The following is a 20,980-nucleotide window of genomic DNA, read 5'->3' as shown; positions in this document are numbered from 1 at the left end:
AACTCTACTCAGAGAAAAAAAACGCTTCCGGGCTAGAACAGGGAGCCCAGCTCAACCTTCCCGCAAACACAAGTCTCACCCTGGCAGAGGCAGATGCTTTCTGACCCGGAAACACGGGCTCCGAGCCCAGCGGGCGGGTGGCCAGGCCCGGGGAGCCGGACTTCTGAGCCAGAGGGAGCAAGGGTCTCAGACAGCCTGGTTCACACCCGCGTCCCAGCTCCCGTGTTGTCTGACACACACACACACTTACACACTCACACTCACACACACACTCACACACACTTACATACTCACACACACACATACTCACACACTCACACACACTCACACACACATGCTTACACACTCACACGCTTACACACTCACACACACTCACACACACACTCACACACACTCACTCACACACTCACACTCACTGTCAGACTCCAGCAGACCACCAGGGTTGCAGGCCAGCGTTTGGGACCCTCCCTCTGGGGGGGGGGGGACCCGGGCCTGCTGTCTACCTTCTCTCCAAACATCCCCCTTCTTGGGTCTCAGATGCCGCCCCCCTCCCACCCCTGCTGCTCCCCTGGAAGGCCCAGCCGTTGCCTCAGCAGACCCTGTGCCACCCTCAAGCCAAGGAGCCTCACGTCCCTCCCTCCTGCCTGTGTCCTGGGTGTTTTCTAATCGAGAGCTTTATTATTCATCAAATCCCAATGTTCAGATTGCACTTCTGATATCTGACCTCACCTTGCTGACCCGGTGCCAGTTCGAGTGCTGGTGATGTGTTCTTCCCGAGCCCAGCACAGGGCCACCCGAGGGGGACTTTGTGAAGTGAGCGGGTCCCAGCGTTTCAGAGCTCGATGGGACCTCAGCGGACACCCTCACGCACGGACGGAGAAGCCCAGGCTCAGAGGGCAACGTGAACATGGGACGGGCCTGGGCCTCCCCTGGGTACCGGCCGTGAACATGGGACGGACCTGGGCCTCCCTCTGGGTACCAGCCGTGAACATGGGACGGGCCTGGGTCTCCCTCTGGGTACCGGCCGTGAACATGGGACGGACCTGGGCCTCCCTCTGGGTACCGGCCGTGAACATGGGACGGACCTGGGCCTCCCTCTGGGTACCGGCCGGTTCCGCGCTTCAGCTCGAAGCGTCCGCGGGCTCAGTTTCCCAGCACCTGTGGGGATCCCCTGGGGACACCCTAAAAGGAGCCAATGGATGGCTGACCGGGAATTAGAAAGCAGAAACTGGCCCTGGCTGGTTGGTTCACTAGATAAAGCCCTGGCCCAGGTGTGGATGTCCCAGGTTCGATTCCGGGTCAGGGCACACAGGAGAAGCGGCCATCTGCTTCTCTCTCCCTCCCTCTCCCCTTCTTTCTCTCCTCCCTCTCGGCTGGCCGGTGGCTCGACTGGCTGGGGCGTCACTGGCCCCAGACACTGAGGATAGTTCAGATGATTCCAGCATCAGCCCCAGAGAGGGGCATGCCAGCTGGATCCCGGTCGGAGTGCATGTGGGAGTCTGTCTCTAGCTTCCGTCCTCTCACTTAAAAAAAAGAGAGAGAAAAGCAGAAACTGAGGCAGCCCGGCCTGTGCACCCTCACGGTGCCAGGCGGGGCGGGGCAGGACGGGAGGAGGAGCACTATCCGCCCTCCCTCCTGTCACCTCCTCTGGCCTGGGCGTGGAGCGGGGAGCACCTCGCCTTGCCCACAGCGCCACCTGCTGTCCGGCCGCCCTGGCTTCCTCCAAAGCCGGCAGCCGCCTGGTGAGCCCAGACCACCAGCCTAGGGGCCATGGTCCAGCGGGGACAGGACAGAAGAGGTGCACAGGTCAGGAGGTCAGGAGGTCAGGAGGTCAGGAGGAGGGAGAGGGAGAGGGTGCAGACCTTCCATGCTTTCTGCGGCTGGCACTCTCTTTCTCCACACGTTCACCACCCCGGAAGCTCTCCAAAGCCAGTCCTTCTGGGGTCTGACTGCACTCAACACGTAGAACACGCGTGTCTTTCTCACCAGTCAGTCACCCGGGCCCCCACCGTGGAGCCAGCTGGCCGAGCCTCCTCTCTCGCACGTGCCCACGGAACCACGCCGAGCGCGGTGCCTCTTCCTCAGAGCGCGCCCAGACTCTACCGCCCTCCCGCCTCTGCCGGGTCGCTCTGGTCCGCAGCTGGGGTCTCGGTCGCTGTCGACAGCCCCCCCGCCCCACCCTGACCACTCATCGGCTCTCACAGAAGCCCACGGTCAACCTCGAAAACCGAGTCAGGGCAGGTTACTCCTCCCTGGCTGCCAGCGCTGAGTCCAAGGTCCCCGCCGAGTCCCCAACGCCCCTCCGACCTGCCCTCCGTGAGTTACCCTTCTGTTGGATTCGACCAGCGCCCTTCCCTTGAAATCACCCTGAACTTCAGTCCGGGACTTCGCACTGCTGTTTCCTCATCCCCGATGCCCAGGGGCTCCCGCCCTCAGAGGGGCGAGTCCTGCTGGAAGGCCCCCCCGTGCAGCCCTCCCTGTCCCCCCGCCCCCCGTGCAGCCCTCCCTGTCCCCCCCCGGCAGCCCTCCCTGTCCCCCCCCATGCAGCCCTCCCTGTCCCCCCCCGGCAGCCCTCCCTGTCCCCCCTCCCGGCAGCCCTCCCTGTCCCCCCGCCCCCCGTGCAGCCCTCCCTGTCCCCCCCCCCGTGCAGCCCTCCCTGTCCCCCCGCCCCACGTGCAGCCCTCCCTGTCCCCCCCGTGCAGCCCTCCCTGTCCCCCCCCGTGCAGCCCTCCCTGTCCCCCCACCCTGCAGCCCTCCCTGTCCCCCCCCATGCAGCCCTCCCTGTCCCCCCCCTGGCAGCCCTCCCTGTCCCCCCCCCGTGCAGCCCTCCCTGTCCCCCCACCCTGCAGCCCTCCCTGTCCCCCCCCCGTGCAGCCCTCCCCGTCCCCCCCCCCGTGCAGCCCTCCCCGTCCCCCCCCCGTGCAGCCCTCCCCGTCCCCCCCCCGTGCAGCCCTCCCTGTCCCCCCTCCCGGCAGCCCTCCCTGTCCCCCCGCCCCCCGTGCAGCCCTCCCTGTCCCCCCCCCCGTGCAGCCCTCCCTGTCCCCCCGCCCCCCGTGCAGCCCTCCCTGTCCCCCCCCGGCAGCCCTCCCTGTCCCCCCTCCCGGCAGCCCTCCCTGTCCCCCCGCCCCCCGTGCAGCCCTCCCTATCCCCCCGCCCCACGTGCAGCCCTCCCTGCCCCCCCCCCCCGCTTGTGCTCACTCATGTGCTGTCCCCCCCAGGGTTTCAGGACAATGCCTGAGTGACAGCGGTGACGTCCTGCCAGCCCCAGGTTCCAAACTGGGGGGACAGCAGCCCTTGCTGCGACCTGAGACCCACTCAGCACGAGCCCAGCGAGTCCGGCCAGGCTCCAGACCGGCCGTGGCGAGGCCTGACCCAACGTGGACCAACGGCCTCACAGGTGCGACCTCTCACAGCTCGGCTCGGTGCGGCAAGATCCTCGTGCCCACAGCGCCACAGAGCGGGGGCCCGGCCTGACCCGGCCAGCGTGTCCTGCCTCCAGTGCCCGTCCACTGCTGTCCTGGGCAGCGGCTCACCACACCGCAACCGCAACCTGTTTCCATAACTCCCCTCTTTACGAGGCGGCTTTGAAGAGCTCCCTCCCTCCCTCTCTCCCTCTCTCCCTCTGTCTCTCTCTCCCTCCCTCCCTCTCTCCCTCTCTCCCTCTCTCCCTCCCTCCCTCTCTCCCTCTCTCCTTCTGTCCCTCTCTTCCAGTAATGAACCACAAACTACACCGGTGGTTAATTTTTTCCAGAAACTTAGAAGAGCCTGACCAGGCGGTGGTGCAGTGGATCGAGTGTCAGACTGGGACATGGAGACCCAGGTTCGAGACCCTGAGGTCATCAGCTTGAGCGTGGGCTCATCTGGTTTGAGCAAAAGCCCACCAGCTTGAGCCCAAGGTTGCTGGCTTGAGCAAGGAGTCACTCAGTGTTGCTGGAGTCCCCAGTCAAGGCACAGATGAGAAAGCAATCAATGAACTAAGGTGCCGCAACGAAGAATTGATGCTTCTCATCTCTCTCTCTTCCTGTCTGTCTGTCCCCATCTGTCCCTCTCTCTGTCTCTGTCACAAAAACAAACAAAAAAAAAACCTTAGAACAGCCTTTTGATAAATGCGCAGGCATGAGCTACCTGACTTACAAATCTTGCGCACCTTCACCACACAGCTGTTGTGAGTGTTGCTGTCGGTCACGGTGTGGCCTTTAAAGAACTCACAAAAAACCCTCTGCAGGGAGGGCCAGCGGGAACAATGGGAGGAGCTTGTGATGAAGTGTCTCCAGGACCCACTGGGCACCTGCGGAGCGAGCCCCCAGCGCCGGAGAACCAGCGTGAGGCTGGGGGAGGCGGGCTTGCGGGGAAAGACCACCACACACTCCCCGCTGACCACGCCGTCGGCCAGCAGGGCCAACGGCCTTTCACTGCCCGCAGTAGTGCCCTCTGGCTGCTTCAACAGATGACCGCAAGCTGTGTGGTTTAGAACAACGGGCTACATCCCCCTCACCGTCCTCGAGGCCAGGAGGCCAAAATCAGTATCACGGAGCCAAAGCCACGGTGTGGAGGGCCTCCCTCCTCTCACAGGCCTGGGGGAGCCCGTTCCTGCCTCTCCCAGCCTCTGACGGCTGCACCTTCCTCGGGCCATGGTGGTATCACTGGTCTCCAAGGCAGTGTCTCCGCGACCCCTCCCCCCTCCCGTGAGGACATGACTGTCGTCACACCCACCCTGAAAGCCCCCGCAGCCTCCCCACCTCGCCCCCGCAGCCTCCCTGCCCTGAGAGCCCCCGCAGCCTCCCCGCCTCGCCCCCGCAGCCTCCCCACCCTGAGAGCCCCCGCAGCCTCCCCGCCCTGAGAGCCCCCGCAGCCTCCCCGCCCTGAGAGCCCCGGCAGCCTCCCCGCCCTGAGAGCCCCCGCAGCCTCCCCGCCCTGAGAGCCCCCGCAGCCTCCCCGCCCTGAGAGCCCCCGCAGCCTCCCCACCTCGCCCCCGCAGCCTCCCCGCCCTGAGAGCCCCCGCAGCCTCCCCGCCCTGAGAGCCCCCGCAGCCTCCCCGCCCTGAGAGCCCCGGCAGCCTCCCCGCCCTGAGAGCCCCCGCAGCCTCCCCGCCCTGAGAGCCCCCGCAGCCTCCCCGCCCTGAGAGCCCCCGCAGCCTCCCCGCCCTGAGAGCCCCCGCAGCCTCCCCGCCCTGAGAGCCCCCGCAGCCTCCCCGCCTCGCCCCTGCAGCCTCCCCGCCCTGAGAGCCCCCGCAGCCTCCCCGCCCTGAGAGCCCCCGCAGCCTCCCCGCCCTGAGAGCCCCCGCAGCCTCCCCACCCTGAGAGCCCCCGCAGCCTCCCCGCCTCGCCCCTGCAGCCTCCCCGCCCTGAGAGCCCCCTCAGTCTCCCCACCCTGAGAGCCCCCCGCAGCCTCCCCGCCTCGCCCCCGCAGCCTCCCCGCCCTGAGAGCCCCCGCAGCCTCCCCGCCCTGAGAGCCCCCGCAGCCTCCCCACCCTGAGAGCCCCCGCAGCCTCCCCGCCTCGCCCCTGCAGCCTCCCCGCCCTGAGAGCCCCCGCAGCCTCCCCGCCCTGAGAGCCCCCGCAGCCTCCCCGCCCTGAGAGCCCCCGCAGCCTCCCCGCCCTGAGAGCCCCCGCAGCCTCCCCGCCCTGAGAGCCCCCGCAGCCTCCCCGCCTCGCCCCCGCAGCCTCCCCGCCCTGAGAGCCCCCGCAGCCTCCCCGCCCTGAGAGCCCCCGCAGCCTCCCCGCCTCGCCCCTGCAGCCTCCCCGCCCTTAGAGCCCCCGCAGCCTCCCTGCCTCGCCCCTGCAGCCTCCCCGCCCTGAGAGCCCCCTCAGTCTCCCCACCCTGAGAGCCCCCCGCAGCCTCCCCGCCTCGCCCCCGCAGCCTCCCCGCCCTGAGAGCCCCCGCAGCCTCCCCGCCCTGAGAGCCCCCGCAGCCTCCCCACCCTGAGAGCCCCCGCAGCCTCCCCGCCTCGCCCCTGCAGCCTCCCCGCCCTTAGAGCCCCCGCAGCCTCCCTGCCTCGCCCCTGCAGCCTCCCTGCCCTGAGAGCCCCCTCAGTCTCCCCACCCAGAGAGCCCCCCGCAGCCTCCCCGCCTCGCCCCCGCAGCCTCCCCGCCTCGCCCCCTCAGCCTCCCCGCCCTGAGAGCCCCCGCAGCCTCCCCGCCCTGAGAGCCCCCGCAGCCTCCCCGCCCTGAGAGCCCCCTCAGTCTCCCCACCCTGAGAGCCCCCCGCAGCCTCCCCGCCTCGCCCCCTCAGCCTCCCCGCCCTGAGAGCCCCCGCAGCCTCCCCGCCCTGAGAGCCCCCGCAGCCTCCCCACCCTGAGAGCCCCTGCAGCCTCCCCGCCTCGCCCCCGCAGCCTCCCCGCCCTGAGAGCCCCCGCAGTCTCCCCGCCCTGAGAGCCCCCGCAGTCTCCCCGCCCTGAGAGCCCCCGCAGTCTCCCCGCCCTGAGAGCCCCCGCAGCCTCCCCGCCCTGAGAGCCCCCTCAGTCTCCCCGCCCTGAGAGCCCCCGCAGTCTCCCCGCCTCGCCCCTGCAGCCTCCCCGCCCTGAGAGCCCCCTCAGTCTCCCCGCCCTGAGAGCCCCCGCAGTCTCCCCGCCTCGCCCCCGCAGCCTCCCCACCCTGAGAGCCCCCGCAGCCTCCCCGCCCTGAGAGCCCCCGCAGCCTCCCCGCCCTGAGAGCCCCCGCAGCCTCCCCGCCCTGAGAGCCCCCGCAGCCTCCCCGCCTCGCCCCCGCAGTCTCCCCACCCTGAGAGCCCCCGCAGCCTCCCGCCCTGAGAGCCCCCGCAGCCTCCCCGCCCTGAGAGCCCCCGCAGCCTCCCCGCCCTGAGAGCCCCCGCAGCCTCCCTGCCCTGAGAGCCCCCGCAGCCTCCCCGCCCTGAGAGCCCCCGCAGCCTCCCCGCCCTGAGAGCCCCCGCAGCCTCCCCGCCCTGAGAGCCCCCGCAGCCTCCCCGCCCTGAGAGCCCCCGCAGCCTCCCCGCCTCGCCCCCGCTGCCTCCCCGCCCTGAGAGCCCCCGCAGCCTCCCCGCCCTGAGAGCCCCCGCAGCCTCCCCGCCTCGCCCCCGCAGTCTCCCCACCCTGAGAGCCCCCGCAGCCTCCCCACCCTGAGAGCCCCCACAGCCTCCCCGCATCTTCCATACACAGTAACCTTCACAGGGCCCAAGCGTTAGGACGGGGACATCTTTTGGGGGCCACACCCACAGCCTCCGACCCTGTCTTGTCCGGTGCTGCAGAGGCTGACAATGTCAAGTGGGAGGGGCAGGTGCCAGGGCAGAGAGAGCTGGGGAGGGCAGAGTCCAGCCCCAGGGGCGGGGGTGCTGCAGGCGTGTGGAGTGGGCCTTCCGGGAGGGCAGCGGGGTCCCAGGAGGCCCCACGGAGCCAGCTCTGGACCTCTAGCTCCCGGGCCCCCTCAATTCCCCTCCCCGCTGGGAGCTGGCCCAACCACCTCAGGGCCGGTCCAGCGTGCTCAGGATAGGAGGGACGGACGATGGCGCGTTTAGAATGCAACCTCTCTGAGATGAGCAGCCTTGTCCCCCCACCCCCGACCTCCCCAGATGGATAAAAGACCTAATTCGTAAACCAGATGGAAAACACGTCCTGTTCTGCCCCTGGGGTCAAGGGGTCACCTGAAATGAACACAGTCTGGAACAGGGTGTTGCTCACGCTGAGCCTGGCTTTATTCTTCCGGCCGCACTCGAGGGTGATCACAGGGTGTCCGGGGCTCTGCATCAGCAAGCCCAAGCAGGCGGCCCCGGGGACCGCCAGCAGCTCCCAGAGCACCGCTGCTGTCCCCTGCGCCCCTCCAGAGAGGACAGCAGGGGAGAGCCGAACCAGAACCTCCAAATGCTGCCCTGCACCGTGGTGGGGGCGAGGGCGTCTCGGGGCAAGCGCCCCGGTCACTCCCCACCAGCCCCCTCACCCCCGTGTCCTCCACCCCAGCAGAGGAGCAGGGGGCGCGTTTTCACATCTCATGGACCTGTTCTCGCTACCCAGCAAGCACACACCTCAGGCCAGTGTGTGCGAACCGTCTGCAGAACGCCTCGCTTAGGAAAAGTAATCGGTTTATGGAACACGTGTGGGAGGCAGCTTCACTCTGTGTCACGGCAGAGGGAAGAGAAAACCCACACCGGGCACGGGTGGGCAGCCCCATCCAGTCAGCCCCGCTCCCCAGCCCATCCCAGCCACAGCCCGGGGGCCTCTGCCCATGCCAAGACATGGTGGGATGCCCAAGGCGAGGGGCTCCCCTGCTCAGCATCCCCTGATGGGGTGCCAACCTCAGTGGAGAAGCAGAAAGAATGATTCAACGCCGTCCAGGGAAAAAGAGCGGCCATCTCCCTGTCTGGGCAGCCTGCCCTGGACAGGGTCAGGGCGAGGGCACTTACCACATTCCAGAAGAGCGGGTTGAAGATGATGGTGAGGACGGCAGCCACAAAGCTGGGGTCAGAGGGGTCCACGTAGCCCAGCAGCCGGGTCATCACGCAGAGGTCCGCCTGCAGGGATGGAGCCGGCGTCAGCAGGAGACCCACTGGGCCCCTGCCAGCCCCGTCCAGCCCACAGTGACAAGCCCCCAGAGCTCATAAGTTACCCTCTGGGAACACCCTGGGAGGCTCGGACACATCCAAGTCCAGCGAAGGCTACTAGAGTGCAATCTCATAAAAAACTGGAGGTGAGGAGCCAAATCCCAGCCAACTGTGTTGTGCCCTGTCAGGGGCCAGCGAGCCGCCAGAGAGCAACCTGGATACTAGACAGGAAATCAGCAGCCCGGAGGGTGGGTGTGCAACGCCCTCAGAGGAAGTGACCCACGGGGACCGGGGGCCGATAGCTGCATCACCCGAGTGCTGCGACTGGGACCCCGCAGAGGTGTTCAACCTCAGGGCCTGACATCATGGGAAGAGGTCAAAGCCTCGCCAGCAGTCAGGGAAATGGAACACGAATGTGCCTCTTCTCAGCACCCGGAATGGCAGACAGTCCTGAGTGTTAACAAGGCTGTGAGCTAAAGAAACGGGCTCCCACGTGGCCACCATTCCACCCAGGCACCTGCCCTAGAGAAAGTCACACGCATGTGCCCAGTGAGTGTGTGCAAAGGTCTTCCTATCTGTGCACACTTGCAGTGAAAAAGCATCCGTCTATGGAAGAGTGGATAAATAAAATCTGGCCTCATTCCTAAAGTAGCCAAGCCACACAATTTAAAATAAACTAGATACATTGTATCGACATGTGATAGTCTATAAGCAGGTCAACTGAGCAGAACTCCTAGGGGCATATTGATACATTTTTAGAAAATAACATCCAATCACATAGCCTAAGTAAGTATTCTTTCTCTATGTGTTTAAATAAAGCCTGGCGAGCAACAGTCAAGTCGCGATGTGTTGTGTTGTGTAGCGTAGTGTTTCATCCTCCACACTGCGCACACTCGGGGACTGGGCCAGTCTGGCAGAGCCGTCTCCGGCACCGCGGAGTGTTCGGCAGCACCCCAGGCCTCCACCTACTCCATGCCAGTAACTCTTGCCAGTTGTGACAATCAGAAATGTCTCCAGACATGCCCAAATGTCTTCCGGGGACAGAACTGCCCATGGTTGAGATCTCTTCTCTCTGGGATAAGAGGAGAGAGCCACTGAACTCTTTCAACATCAATTTCTTTGGGGAAAAAAAAAAAGATGAAACACCTCTAACATTTTGAGTGGTATTTGCCCTTTTTAAAAAGGGCATTAGAGGCCCTGGCCGGTTGGCTCAGTGGTAGAGCGTCGGCCTGGCGTGCGGAAGTCCCGGGTTCGATTCTCGGCCAGGACACACAGGAGAGGCACCTATCTGCTTCTCCACCCCTCCCCTTCTCCTTCCTCTCTGTCTCTCTCTTCCCCTCCGGCAGCCGAGGCTCCATTGGAGCAAAAAGATGGCCCAGGCGCAGGGGATGGCTCCTTGGCCTCTGCCCCAGGCGCTAGAGTGGCTCTGGTCGCGACAGAGCATTGCCCCGGAGATGCAGAGCATCGCCCCCATGGTGGGCGTGCCGGGTGGATCCCGGTCGGGCGCACGCGGGAGTCTGTCTGACTGTCTCCCAGTTTCTAGCTTCAGAAAAATCCAAAAAAAAAAAAAGGGCATTAGAGGCTTTAGGGGACTCACCACATGCAGTTCAAAATAAAAGTTGCTCAGAGCTCTAATCTTTCCCATAATAACTATTTTTGTGGTGCTTTTTGTTTTGTTTTTCTGCTTGAGGATACAGTTCATTCTCTCAAGAAATATTTGTCTCCCCCCTTCTGGGGGGCTGGAGAGGAGATGCCCCACACTGCCCGAGTCCTGGAAGGGCAGGCAGCAGCCTCCACACCATTCTCGCCTCACCAATACCCTCTCCTGGCGTAACTCAGCCACTGAGTGTGACAGCGGGAAGATTCCGGAAAGCCGCTGAGTGCAGAGGATGTAGCCCGGCAAGTCCTCTCTCGCCCGAGCCGCCTCCCCCATCAGCCTGTATTCTTCCAGACAGAGCTTTCACTCTCCGTGGCCAAGGGTAGCGCTATGTGGATAGCAAGCAGTCCAGTCCGCACTGGTCCCCTGAGACCGACGGACCAACCAAGGAACGCAAGGTGCATTATCACGTGCACATGGGGGTGAGACGACCAGGGAAAGGGGCTCCAGGAGCACACAGGGGCATCGATACATGAATGACAAAAGAAGAGCCGCTCAGGCAACAGTGAGAAGAGTGACACTGGGCTGCATGGCCATGCCCCAGGCTCTGGGCACCCTGTGGGCACCTGGCATGCCAACACCCACCTGTCAGGTACACAAACGAAGCCCAGCCTCCCATCTCCCTTCTCTCTGGTCCCAGGCTGTACCCTGGCCTCTGCCAGAGCCGCTGAGGCTCCGCCGCCCTCAGAGCAGGTACCCCATGAAGACGTGTCCGGCGACGGGCGACCTCGGTTCGGTCCGCTGTCCCTGCCTCGTCTACCCGGCCCCCATCTCAACCCCCAACCAAGCCTGCCTGGCCCCTGGCCACTGCCCCCACCCCATTCACAGGTTCCATCTGCTTGGTGATCCCATCCTTCTCCTGTTCTACACGCCTCTAACACATCCACCCGCCTGCCCTCAGGGCGGGGCTGTGGACCCCAGGGGCTCCGAGCCGCTTCCCCTCCCGCCCCCCCCCCCCCCCCCCCCGCCATGCCCGCACACGCCAGGCTCAGGGCGGGGCTGTGGACCCCAGGGGCTCCGAGCCGCCCCCACCCCCGCCGGGCTCCTCACAGAGGGCTTCCCGCACCTCGGCGCTCAGACAGGTGACAAATGCACCTTCCTGCCCCATCGCCCACACCCAACAGGGCACTCTAGCCCTTTCACTGTGGCTGATGCGGCGTCTGAAGTCCCTTCTCTCCCCTGTGCTCCTGGACTCGGATGCCCTCCCTGCCGCAGAACCAGGGGCCGTACAGGACTTTGCACGTGAACAGCTGAGAACGACTGGACGATCAGTCCAGACACAGAGGGCCCGGCTGCAGATGTACCAGCCCACCGGAGGCTGGGCTTCACAGATACTCATTTTCATGGCGTCTTTGAAGCTGAGATACCCAGCAGTGTTCCCAGGCACTGGCAGGAGGTGGGGCGGCCAGACCAAGGCAGGGTGGGGCCTCCTCGGGTCCTTGGAAACCCCAGGGGTGGGACCGAGGGAACACAGCTCAGTCCCCTGTGGTGAGACCTGGTGTGACCTGCTTGTCGTCCCCGCCCTCCCCCCCCCCCGCCGTGTGCACCTGGTGCCAGGTGTTGAGGGGGGCCCCCTGGCCCTCCCTGAGCTCCATCACCCACACTGTGACCTCCACTCATCCACTCCACAAGCCAGCCGGCTCCTCCCCGCAGCCTCCCCAGCCGGCTGCCTGGACACCGACAGCTCCCACCAAAGGCCCTGAAAGCGTCAGACAGAGGCGCTCAGGGCCAGCACGCCCGGAGCATGACATGTTCTTCCTGCCACTTGCTAAAATTTCACACGGAAACTTCCATGGGAGTTCACTTGGCAGTCTTACCGACAAGGGTTTTATGGGCCCAGCACGCTGACTAGGGTTTTATTGTTAGCCAGTGTCCCCTTAAGGAGCGCTCTGTCAGAACCGCCATTCTCCTAAGCCCCGACTCTCTCCTCCCTGTCCTCCTGTCCATCAGCGCAGACGGGCAGCGCCTGTTCGCGACACTGAGCATGCCCCACAGTCAGGGTGGGTGGCTGGCCCTGGTCCAGTTCTCACTCAGCAGAGAAGTAGAACAGTCGCTCCTGCAATCACCCCCCACCCTGCCAGCCACAGCTCAGGTCCTCGGCACCCTCACGGCTTGTGGCAGTGTCCGGAGGCGGCCACTCAGACGGCCCTGGTGGTCACACAGCCTGCACTCTCCCAGGGTTGTTCTCTGGGGTTTGTCACTGTTCGCTGTGAGCTGGGGGGGAGCTGGGGGCTGGCTGAGGGGATGCGCACATCCTCGGGGGCGGGAAACACCAGTCCTCCGCAGACCCCGCCTGACCTCAGCCAGAGCAGAGAGGGCCCAGTGTGAGGTACAGACAGCGTCCCGGAGCCCTGCCCAGCTGGGGAGAGGGTGCAGATGGTGGCCGGAGGCTCACAGCCAGCTGGGTACCCAGTCCTGGGGACGAGGAGGAAGGGGAGAGCTGGGCAGATGGTTCAGGGAGGTTGTTCTCAGAGGGCACAGCTGCCTGACCAGCAAGGCTGGTGCTGATCAGGAGGGGCACAGGGAGTTTTCTGGGGTGATGGGGCCTGGGTCAGACTTCTCCCGCAGGGCATTAAGGACTGTGCTTTCCCTGGGTACGAATCACACCTCTTGGGAAAAGAACACGGCACGCTGGGGACTGGGAATGGGGCCCCTATTTCACCACCGGACGCCCATGGGGTAAACACTGCCCCCTCAAATGTGTAAGATAGTTTTAAGAATTCAACTCACGGCCCTGGCCGGTTGGCTCAGTGGTAGAGCGTCGGCCTGGCATGTGAATCCCGGGTTCGATTCCCGGCCAGGGCACACAGGAGAAGCGCCCATCTGCTTTTCCACCCCTCCCCCTCTCCTTCCTCTCTGTCTCTCTCTTCCCCTCCCGCAGCCAAGGCTCCATTGGAGCAAGGTTAGCCCGGAAGCTGAGGATGGCTCTGTGGCCTCTGCCTCAGGCGCTGGAGGGGCTCTGGTTGCAACAGAGCAACGCCCCAGATGGGTAGAGCATCGCCTCCTGGTGGGCATGCCAGGTGGATCCCAGTCGGGCGCATGCAGGAGTCTGTCTGATTGCCTCCCCGTTTCCAGCTTCAGAAAAACACACACACAAAAAAAGAATTCGACTTACTGTTCTTCAACAGATACTGAGCATGCACTAAGGAGGGCCTGCTCTGGGGGAGGGGGTCTGGGACAAATAAATCCCTGAGACTGAGGGCAGAGGCCCCTGGAGGGCCCTCCCAGTGCTAGCTCACACATCAGTGAGTCTTCAGTTCAAGGTCAAAGTTCTCACTCTTCATCTCAGGGAGTCCTCCGTTCAAGCACCCAGAGAGAAAAACACTGCTCTCCACCTCCTCTGCAGATATGAAGGCCAGGGGGCTGGGGAAAGCCCCCCCAGCCCAGGCAGAGAGCAGAGCCCACCTAAGCCCAGACCAGCATTCCAGATTCCTGATAGAGACGGGGGTGGGGGGGCTTTCTGTCAGGACTGGGAGCCGCTGTTCCCAGAGGCGCAAGGACGAAAAAGCCCCAGGGAAACCAGGCAGATGAGAAAGAAGAAAAACGCTTCTTACACTGTGCGAGCAGAGGTGGGGGAGGGAAACTGAGGCACCGAAAGGTAAACCAGCTAACGCTGGCTGAAGCTGGCAGCAACGAACATCTGGGCAGGTCTCCCTCCCAATTAGGGGCGGAATTGCTCAAAACAGGGAACCCTACCTCCCCTGGAGTCCCAGTGCCCTGGGCCAACCTGTCTCGGCAGCGTATCAGGTACCTCTGGTCACCTTGAGAGTGACGGGGGACTTGCGCTGCCTGGCAAAGGGCCTGCTCAGCGGAAAAGAATGAGTAATGGCTCACAGCGCATTCCAGGGGGCAGGGGGAGCCCCAGCGGGCTCCCCACTCCAGGCAAAACCCACCCTCTAACTGGACTGGCAGCAAAGAACCAAAAAAAAAAAAATACAGGGTCAGATGTGAGCAGAGCCGGAGATCCCTCAGCTACCCCTGCTGACCACCTCACTAAGGGAAGTGTCTCCCTGCCCTTACCCCTCTCCACCCCCGCTTATTAGAGTAGCAGAAGTCCTGGCTTTCTCCTACCAGGTAATTCTAAGGGAACCCCCCTCCGAGGCCACAGACCGCAGGGCTCTCTGTGCCTGAAGAGGAGACGTACCACCTACCACCACCAGAATCATCCCTCCGTCCAGCACGTGGGCTCAGCTATTGCAGCCCCATGGTCAGGGTCAGTGAGGAAGTGGCTCATAGCAAGGGATTTCAGGACACTTTAAAAGAATGACTGACCACTGGTCCACAGCGCCCAGGGTCACATTGTGACATCGGAACAAACACAGGGGCCCAGAGAGTCAAAGTCGTATCGATCACAAGCAAGATCCACACACCAGAGACACCAAAGGGCAGGAGAGACGGGTGGGGGCGGGAACGGGGGCCAGAGGGGGCCGGGGCCTCCAGCAGGACCCACCATCACTGCAAAACGTATCTTCGGCACCACAGCCCCTGTCCCAGGAGAGCCCAACATGTCCCTCAGCTGATTCAGGCAAAACGAACTGGCCAACTTTTGGTTAGAAGCCCCGTGTCTGAAAACGACTAAATTAACAAGCCCAAGTGTTTTTCCTGGAAGATGTTTCCTACCAAGGCAGCCACTCCCTGACCTCATCTTCACTGCTTTGCATTGGGGGGTGAGGGGGGAGCACTTGTCTAGAAAGAAAGTCAGTCATCAGCTCACAGTACAGGCTGGAATCAGGGAACTTCCAGCCTCCGAGAGAGACAGCAGGCCTCCCGTGACCCACCTCAGCGCGGGGTTCCCCTTGGGTAGAAGTGTGCTGAAGAGACTGTCCCCCACCCACCCCCTGCGAGGTCACACCCTGGACGGCGGGAGAACAGGTGTGAAACACAAGGTTCCGAGGTGCTTCAGGGCCCCGGCTGTGCTGTCCCCTCCCTACTCTGCTTAACGCTAACGAACACAGACGGACACCGCCCCTCTTTCTGGAAGGGCCCACTGGGACACATGCCGGCTAAGGAGCCACCAGAAGAAAACACTGCCCACGCGGAAATGGAAGGTTAAGCAAGCCCTGAACACCATCGTTTTTTGATTTTTGATTTTAAGATTTTATTTATTGAAGAGAGAGAGAAAGAGAGAGGGAGAGGTGGTGGGAGGCACGGGAAGCATGAACTCGTAATAGTTGCTTCTCGTATGTGCCCTGACCTGGGCAAGCCCGGGGTTTTGAATCAGCCACCTCAGCGTTCCGGGTCGACGCTGATCCACCGCGCCACCCCAGGTCAGGCGCGTTCCGGGTCGACGCTGATCCACCGCGCCACCCCAGGTCAGGCACAGACCATCTCAGGGCAGGAAGCTTGCTGAGATGTCACCATGTGACAGTGATCAGCTACAGACGCTTTCTGGAAAAACATGACTTTGACGTGTTTCCAAATCCCACAATAAAATGAAATGGCCAGCAGCTGCTCTAATCCCCTAAACCCGCAAATCCCTTCAGGACAGGGAAAGATGTTTATTCATTCTTCCTCGTTCAACAACTGCGTCCAGGGCTGCGGGCAAAAATGGCTCAGATGGTTCCCATGCTCCCAACGGAGTGAGGCCGCAAAGTGAGCCACCGTCCGGGAGTGGGACCCGCGGCTGGGCCTCGCCTCCTTCCCCGGGGTCCCCCCTCTCTTCTCCTCCACGTGACTGTGAACTGCAGACCCCTCTCCCTCAAAGTCACCCTCAAGGCCCCCACAGACCCCTTCGGTTGACACTACTGAGTATTATATTTATTCAAAGACATGCTTATGTGTTAAAGGCAAGGATAACAACAAGCCCGCTGACCTTCCCTGGGAAGTTACCAGGCGCCAAGCCCTGCCAAAAGGCTCTCATGAGGTCCTGAAACAAAGCTTGCCCCAGACTTGGCCAAAACTGGACACTCTCTGTAAGCCTGGGCATGTCATGTGCCGTCCGTAAACTTTGAACAACAGTGGCGCCTCCTTCGTGGGACCACTGGGAGGATTAAATCGCAAGGAAAGCACTCAGTAGCGTCTGGCAGGCAGAGGAACTTGATAGGTGTTAGTTAGCTATTGCAACTATGTTATTCAGCCCCTGCAACAACCCTGTGTTGTGTGCCCATTTTTCAGATTTAAAAACTGAGGCTACCTAGCGTGCGGAGGACCCAGGTTCGATTCCCGGCCAGGGCACATAGGAGAAGCGCCCATTTGCTTCTCCACCCCTCCGCCGCGCCTTCCTCTCTGTCTCTCTCTTCCCCTCCCGCAGCCAAGGCTCCATTGGAGCAAAGATGGCCCGGGCGCTGGGGATGGCTCTGTGGCCTCTGCCCCAGGCGCTAGAGTGGCTCTGGTCGCAACATGGCGACGCCCAAGATGGGCAGAGCATCGCCCCCTGGTGGGCAGAGCGTCGCCCCCTGGTGGGCGTGCCGGGTGGATCCCGGTCGGGTGCATGCGGGAGTCTGTCTGACTGTCTCTCCCTGTTTCCAGCTTCAGAAAAATGCAAAAAAAAAAAAAAAAAAAAAAAACTGAGGCTAACCCATGACAAAAACTGACAGAACTAAGAAGTGAGACAGTCAAATTCACAATTACAGTCGGAGACCTGGATACTCCTCTCTCAGTGACTGACTGAGGAGAAAGGCGAAAATAAAAAATAAAAAAATGGTGTTGACGTGAGTACCACCACCACCCACTTGCACTAACTTATGTTCACTGAACACCCCACAATAACAGAAGGAGAAGGCACATTCTTCTTGGACACACATGGAACAGGTACCAAGCTAGAGCACATTCTGGGCCACAAAACAAACGTTAAGTGGAAAAGAAGCGACTAAAGCATGCTATAAAACACCGCAACAGAATTACACTGGAAATCAACAACGGAAAGATACCTTGTTAAAGTGTAACGATCCACACAGGCCAAGAGGAAGTCTGAAGGGGAAGTTTTAAAGTATTGTGAACTGACTCAACATCTCAGAGATAGTGGGAGAGAAGGCTAAGTGGGAAGTGCACAGCCTGCATGAATGAAGAAGAAAAGCCTCAAATCAGTAACAGAAGCTTCGACCTAAAGAAGTTAAGTGATAGTGGGGGTAAATTAAACTCAAAGCACAAAGTAGGAAAAAATAAAAGACACCCACATCAATCAAATTGAAAACAGGAAAATAGAGAGATCCCACGCTCAAGCCCAATGAGCCTGCGCTCAAGCCGGTGACCTTGGGGTTTCGAACCCAGGACCTCAGCATCGCAGGTCACGCTCCAGCCACTGCACCACCACCAGTCAGGCAACACCAAAAGATTTTTAAAAACAGTTTTGTAGCCTGACCAGGCGGTGGCACAGTGGATGGAGCATCGGACTGGGACCTGGAGGACCCAGGTTAAAACTCCAAGGTCACCAGCTTGAGTGCAAGATCACTGGCTTGAGCAAGGGTCACCTGGTCTGCTGTAGCCCCCCAGTCAAGGCACATATGAGAAAGCAATCAATGAACAACTAAGGAGCTGCAATGAAGAATTGATGCTTCTCATCTCTCTCCCTGCCTGTCTGTCTGTCCCTATCTGTCCCTCTCTCTGTCACGAAAACAAAACAATTTTGTATAGCAGCAAACATCATGCCCTGAAAAGCAATGAAGAAACGCCCTGTCGCCTGACCAGGTGGTGGCACAGTGGATAGAGTGTCGGACTGGGATGCGGAAGGACCCAGGTTCGAGACCCCGAGGTCGCCAGCTTGAGCGCCGGCTCATCTGGCTTGAGCAAAAGAGCTCACCAGCTTGGACCCAAGGTCGCTGGCTCCAGCAGGGGGTTACTCGGTCTGCTGAAGGCCCATGGTCAAGGCACATGTGAGAAAGCAATCAATGAACAACGAAGAAGTCGCAACGCGCAACGAGAAACTGATGATTGATGCTTCTCATCTCTCTCCGTTCCTGTCTGTCTGTCCCTGTCTATCCCTCTCTCTGACTTACTCTCTGTCTCTGTAAAATAAATAAATAAATAAATAAAAATACAACACAATTTAAGAAACGCCCTGTCTGCCACAGACATTTTGCCACCATCAGCCTCCCATGTCACAGGTGGCCTCGAAGCCCCTGCACACAGAGGTTCTGCTTCTGAAGACCGCCCACCGGTGGGGTGCACTCGACCGTGTATAAAGCTCCCCTGCAGACTTACCTCACTTGGGTCCTCGCCAGAGCCATTTATCCCCATTTCACAGATCAGGAAACTGAAGGGCACCTCTTGACACCTACCCTGAGTGACAGCACCCATCTGCTCATGAGAGCAGGGGAGTCCACACCGAAAAGGGCCCTAGACATGGGCATAAAAGGCTCCCACCTTCACTGCCCCGCCGGCCTGGGTCCTCCAAGAAACCAGCACCCCAGGCCCCCCTGGAGCAGTCGTCTGAGTCCTGGAGGTGCTACTGCCCACGAACAACAAGTTGGCAGTCCCTGCCCCCGGCCACCCACAGTCAGCTTGCTTCCTGGGGCTGTCACACTGAAGAGGAGGAAGGCCCTGGAGCCCCACAGCGAGGACGGGGAGGAAGCCTAGGTCAGTGAGGCTGCAGCAGCTACACTCCACACCCCAGCAGGTGACTTTTTTTTTTTTTTTAAGTTAAAAGCAAAACCAAGATTCTGTACCAAATGGAATGAGCCCAGAGACAGCTATTAAGGGCACTGTCCCCAACAGCTGCACGATTCAGTACAACACAGCAGCCTCCTGCCACATGAGGTGGTGATCAAGTGTCACATGATGAAATACCATCTTTGATATACTGGGTTAAATAAAATTTGTTTTAAAAAAAAGTAGTGGCCCTGGCTGGTTGGCTCAGCGGTAGAGCGTCGGCCCGGCATGTGGAAGTCCCGGGATTGATTCCCAGTCAAGGCACACAGGAGAGGTGCCCATCTGCTTCTCCACCCTTCCCCCTCTCCTTTCTCTCTCTCTCTCTCTCTCTCTCTTCCCCTCCCGCAGCCAAGGCTCCATTGGAGCAAAACTTGGCCCGGGCGCTGAGGATGGCTCTATGGCCTCTGCCTCAGGCGCTAGAATGGCTCTGATTGCAGCGGAGCGACGCCCCAGATGAGCAGAGCATTGCCCCCTGGTGGGCGTGCCGGGTGGATCCCGGTCGGTAGAGAGCATGCATTTGTCTGTCTCTCTGCCTCCCCGCTTTTCACTTAAAAACAAACAAACAAACAAAAAAAAACGGTAGTAATCTCACCAATTTCTTTTTAGTTTTTAAAATGTGGCAACTAGCCGAGTTTAAATGATAATCAATGTGACACAGTATCTTCCTGCTGGGCAGCGCTGGGCCAGCACACTGAGACCCTGAGCTCAGGGGCCACGGGCTGAGGAACCACCATGAAGCTGGCTCAGGCCAGACACTGACACCTCGTGGAACCAGAGCTTTTGATTGAGGAGGGAGAAGCGCTACCACATAAAATAAATACATAATGTTGTATGTTGCCTGTTTTATTTTTTTTGAAGGTGCATCCCTTGGCAACAGGAAGCTTAACTGTACCAGCAAGGGCAGCTGTGGAGAGAAGTCCACTGGGGTCACTGTGCCCAGTCCCACTTCTCTCCAACGGCACAGGCCGATCAGATTCGAAAAAGGGAGAAAGCACACAGTGAGTTCATCTCCCCCCTGTGCCTTGCTGGTCCTCAACTCCTGTTTCTAAGTCTACTAACACAGGCCTTGCTCAGGTACCCGAGGCAGGAGGACCCTAACCCCCCAGCTGGGCCTGCACTCAGCCCCCTGCCCCCCTTGCATTCTGCCCTGTGGCTCAAAGGCTTCCCCCGCTTCACGTGACGGTGAGCCATTCGTCCATGAAGAATCCACCCGAAGCGCCCTGGCCGGTTGGCTCAGCGGTAGAACGTCGGCCTGGTGTGCGGGGGACCCGGGTTCGATTCCCGGCCAGGGCACATAGGAGAAGCGCCCATTTGCTTCTCCACCCCTCCCCCTCTCCTTCCTCTCTGTCTCTCTCTTCCCCTCCCGCAGCCAAGGCTCCATTGGAACAAAGATGGCCCGGGCGCTGGGGATGGGTCCTTGGCCTCTGTCCCAGGCGCTAGAGTGGCTCTGGTCGTGGCAGAGTGACACCCCGGAGGGGCAGAGCATCGCCCCCTGGTGGGCAGAGCGTCGCCCCTGGTGGGCATGCCGGGTGGATCCCAGTCGGGTGCATGCGAGAGTCTGACTGTCTCTCCCCGTTTCCAGCTTCAGAAAAATAGAAGGAAAAAGAAAAAAAAAAAAAAAAAGAATCCACCCAAAGCCGGGCCCTGCTGAGGATTCCTTCTTGGCATTGCATATGCCCCTTTCATCTGAGATTAGCTGTGCTAGAAAACATGAATCACAGTCCCACCACTGACCATGTGCATCCAGAGTCTCTAACGGTCATTGAGAATTTAAGATTCTTTTCTTTTTTTTTTTTTAGGTGAGAGGAGATAATGAGCCAGACTCCTGCATGTGCCCTGACAGGGATCAATCTAGCAACCTCATCTGGGGCCGTTAATCGAGTACCAAGCTAATTTTAGCACCTGAGGCTGACATGCTCAAACCAACAAGCTCTCCTCAGGTCCTGGGGCCACTGGCTGTGGGAGGGGTATAGAGAGAGAAGGGGAAGAGGGAGGGGGAGAGAAGTAGATGGTTGCTTCCCCTGTGTGCCCTGACCAGGAATTGAACCCAGGACATCCATATACCAGGCCAACGCTCTATCCACTGAGCCACTGGCCAGGACATTAATATTTTAAGAATTTTATCAATACAAACATCCTCCAAAGGGCAGCTCCCTAGAGGGTGCTGATGATCCACCATGATCATTACCTGGAAATGTCCACTTTGTAAAAATGCCTGAGCTATACTCTACGATCTGTCACTCATCTA

General features: G+C 61.0%; 2 protein-coding genes across 9 annotated transcripts in view; both read right to left on the bottom strand.

The window, feature by feature from the left end:
• The window catches only part of RASD1 (ras related dexamethasone induced 1), a 129,369-nt gene that overhangs the window by 49,962 nt on the left and 58,427 nt on the right, over nt 1-20,980 (bottom strand). The window lies entirely within an intron of this gene.
• Nucleotides 1-20,980, bottom strand: part of PEMT (phosphatidylethanolamine N-methyltransferase) — a 67,447-nt gene that overhangs the window by 42,259 nt on the left and 4,208 nt on the right. For 6 of the 8 annotated variants that reach the window (XM_066264460.1, XM_066264464.1, XM_066264465.1 and 3 more), the window contains exon 2: nt 8,352-8,459. In XM_066264460.1, coding sequence (XP_066120557.1) covers nt 8,352-8,444 — 93 coding nt within the window. In that variant the 5' untranslated portion in view covers nt 8,445-8,459. Of the gene's footprint in view, nt 1-8,351; nt 8,460-14,290; nt 14,433-20,980 lie in introns of those variants that run through there. The other 2 variants (XM_066264461.1, XM_066264463.1) reach the window with 2 other exon arrangements.

This window comes from Saccopteryx bilineata, chromosome 2 (assembly GCF_036850765.1).
Source record: "Saccopteryx bilineata isolate mSacBil1 chromosome 2, mSacBil1_pri_phased_curated, whole genome shotgun sequence".
NCBI classification, from domain to species: Eukaryota; Metazoa; Chordata; class Mammalia; order Chiroptera; family Emballonuridae; genus Saccopteryx; species Saccopteryx bilineata.
The sequence above is the reverse complement of the archived record's forward strand: the minus strand, read 5'-3'. Positions and strand labels throughout refer to the sequence as shown.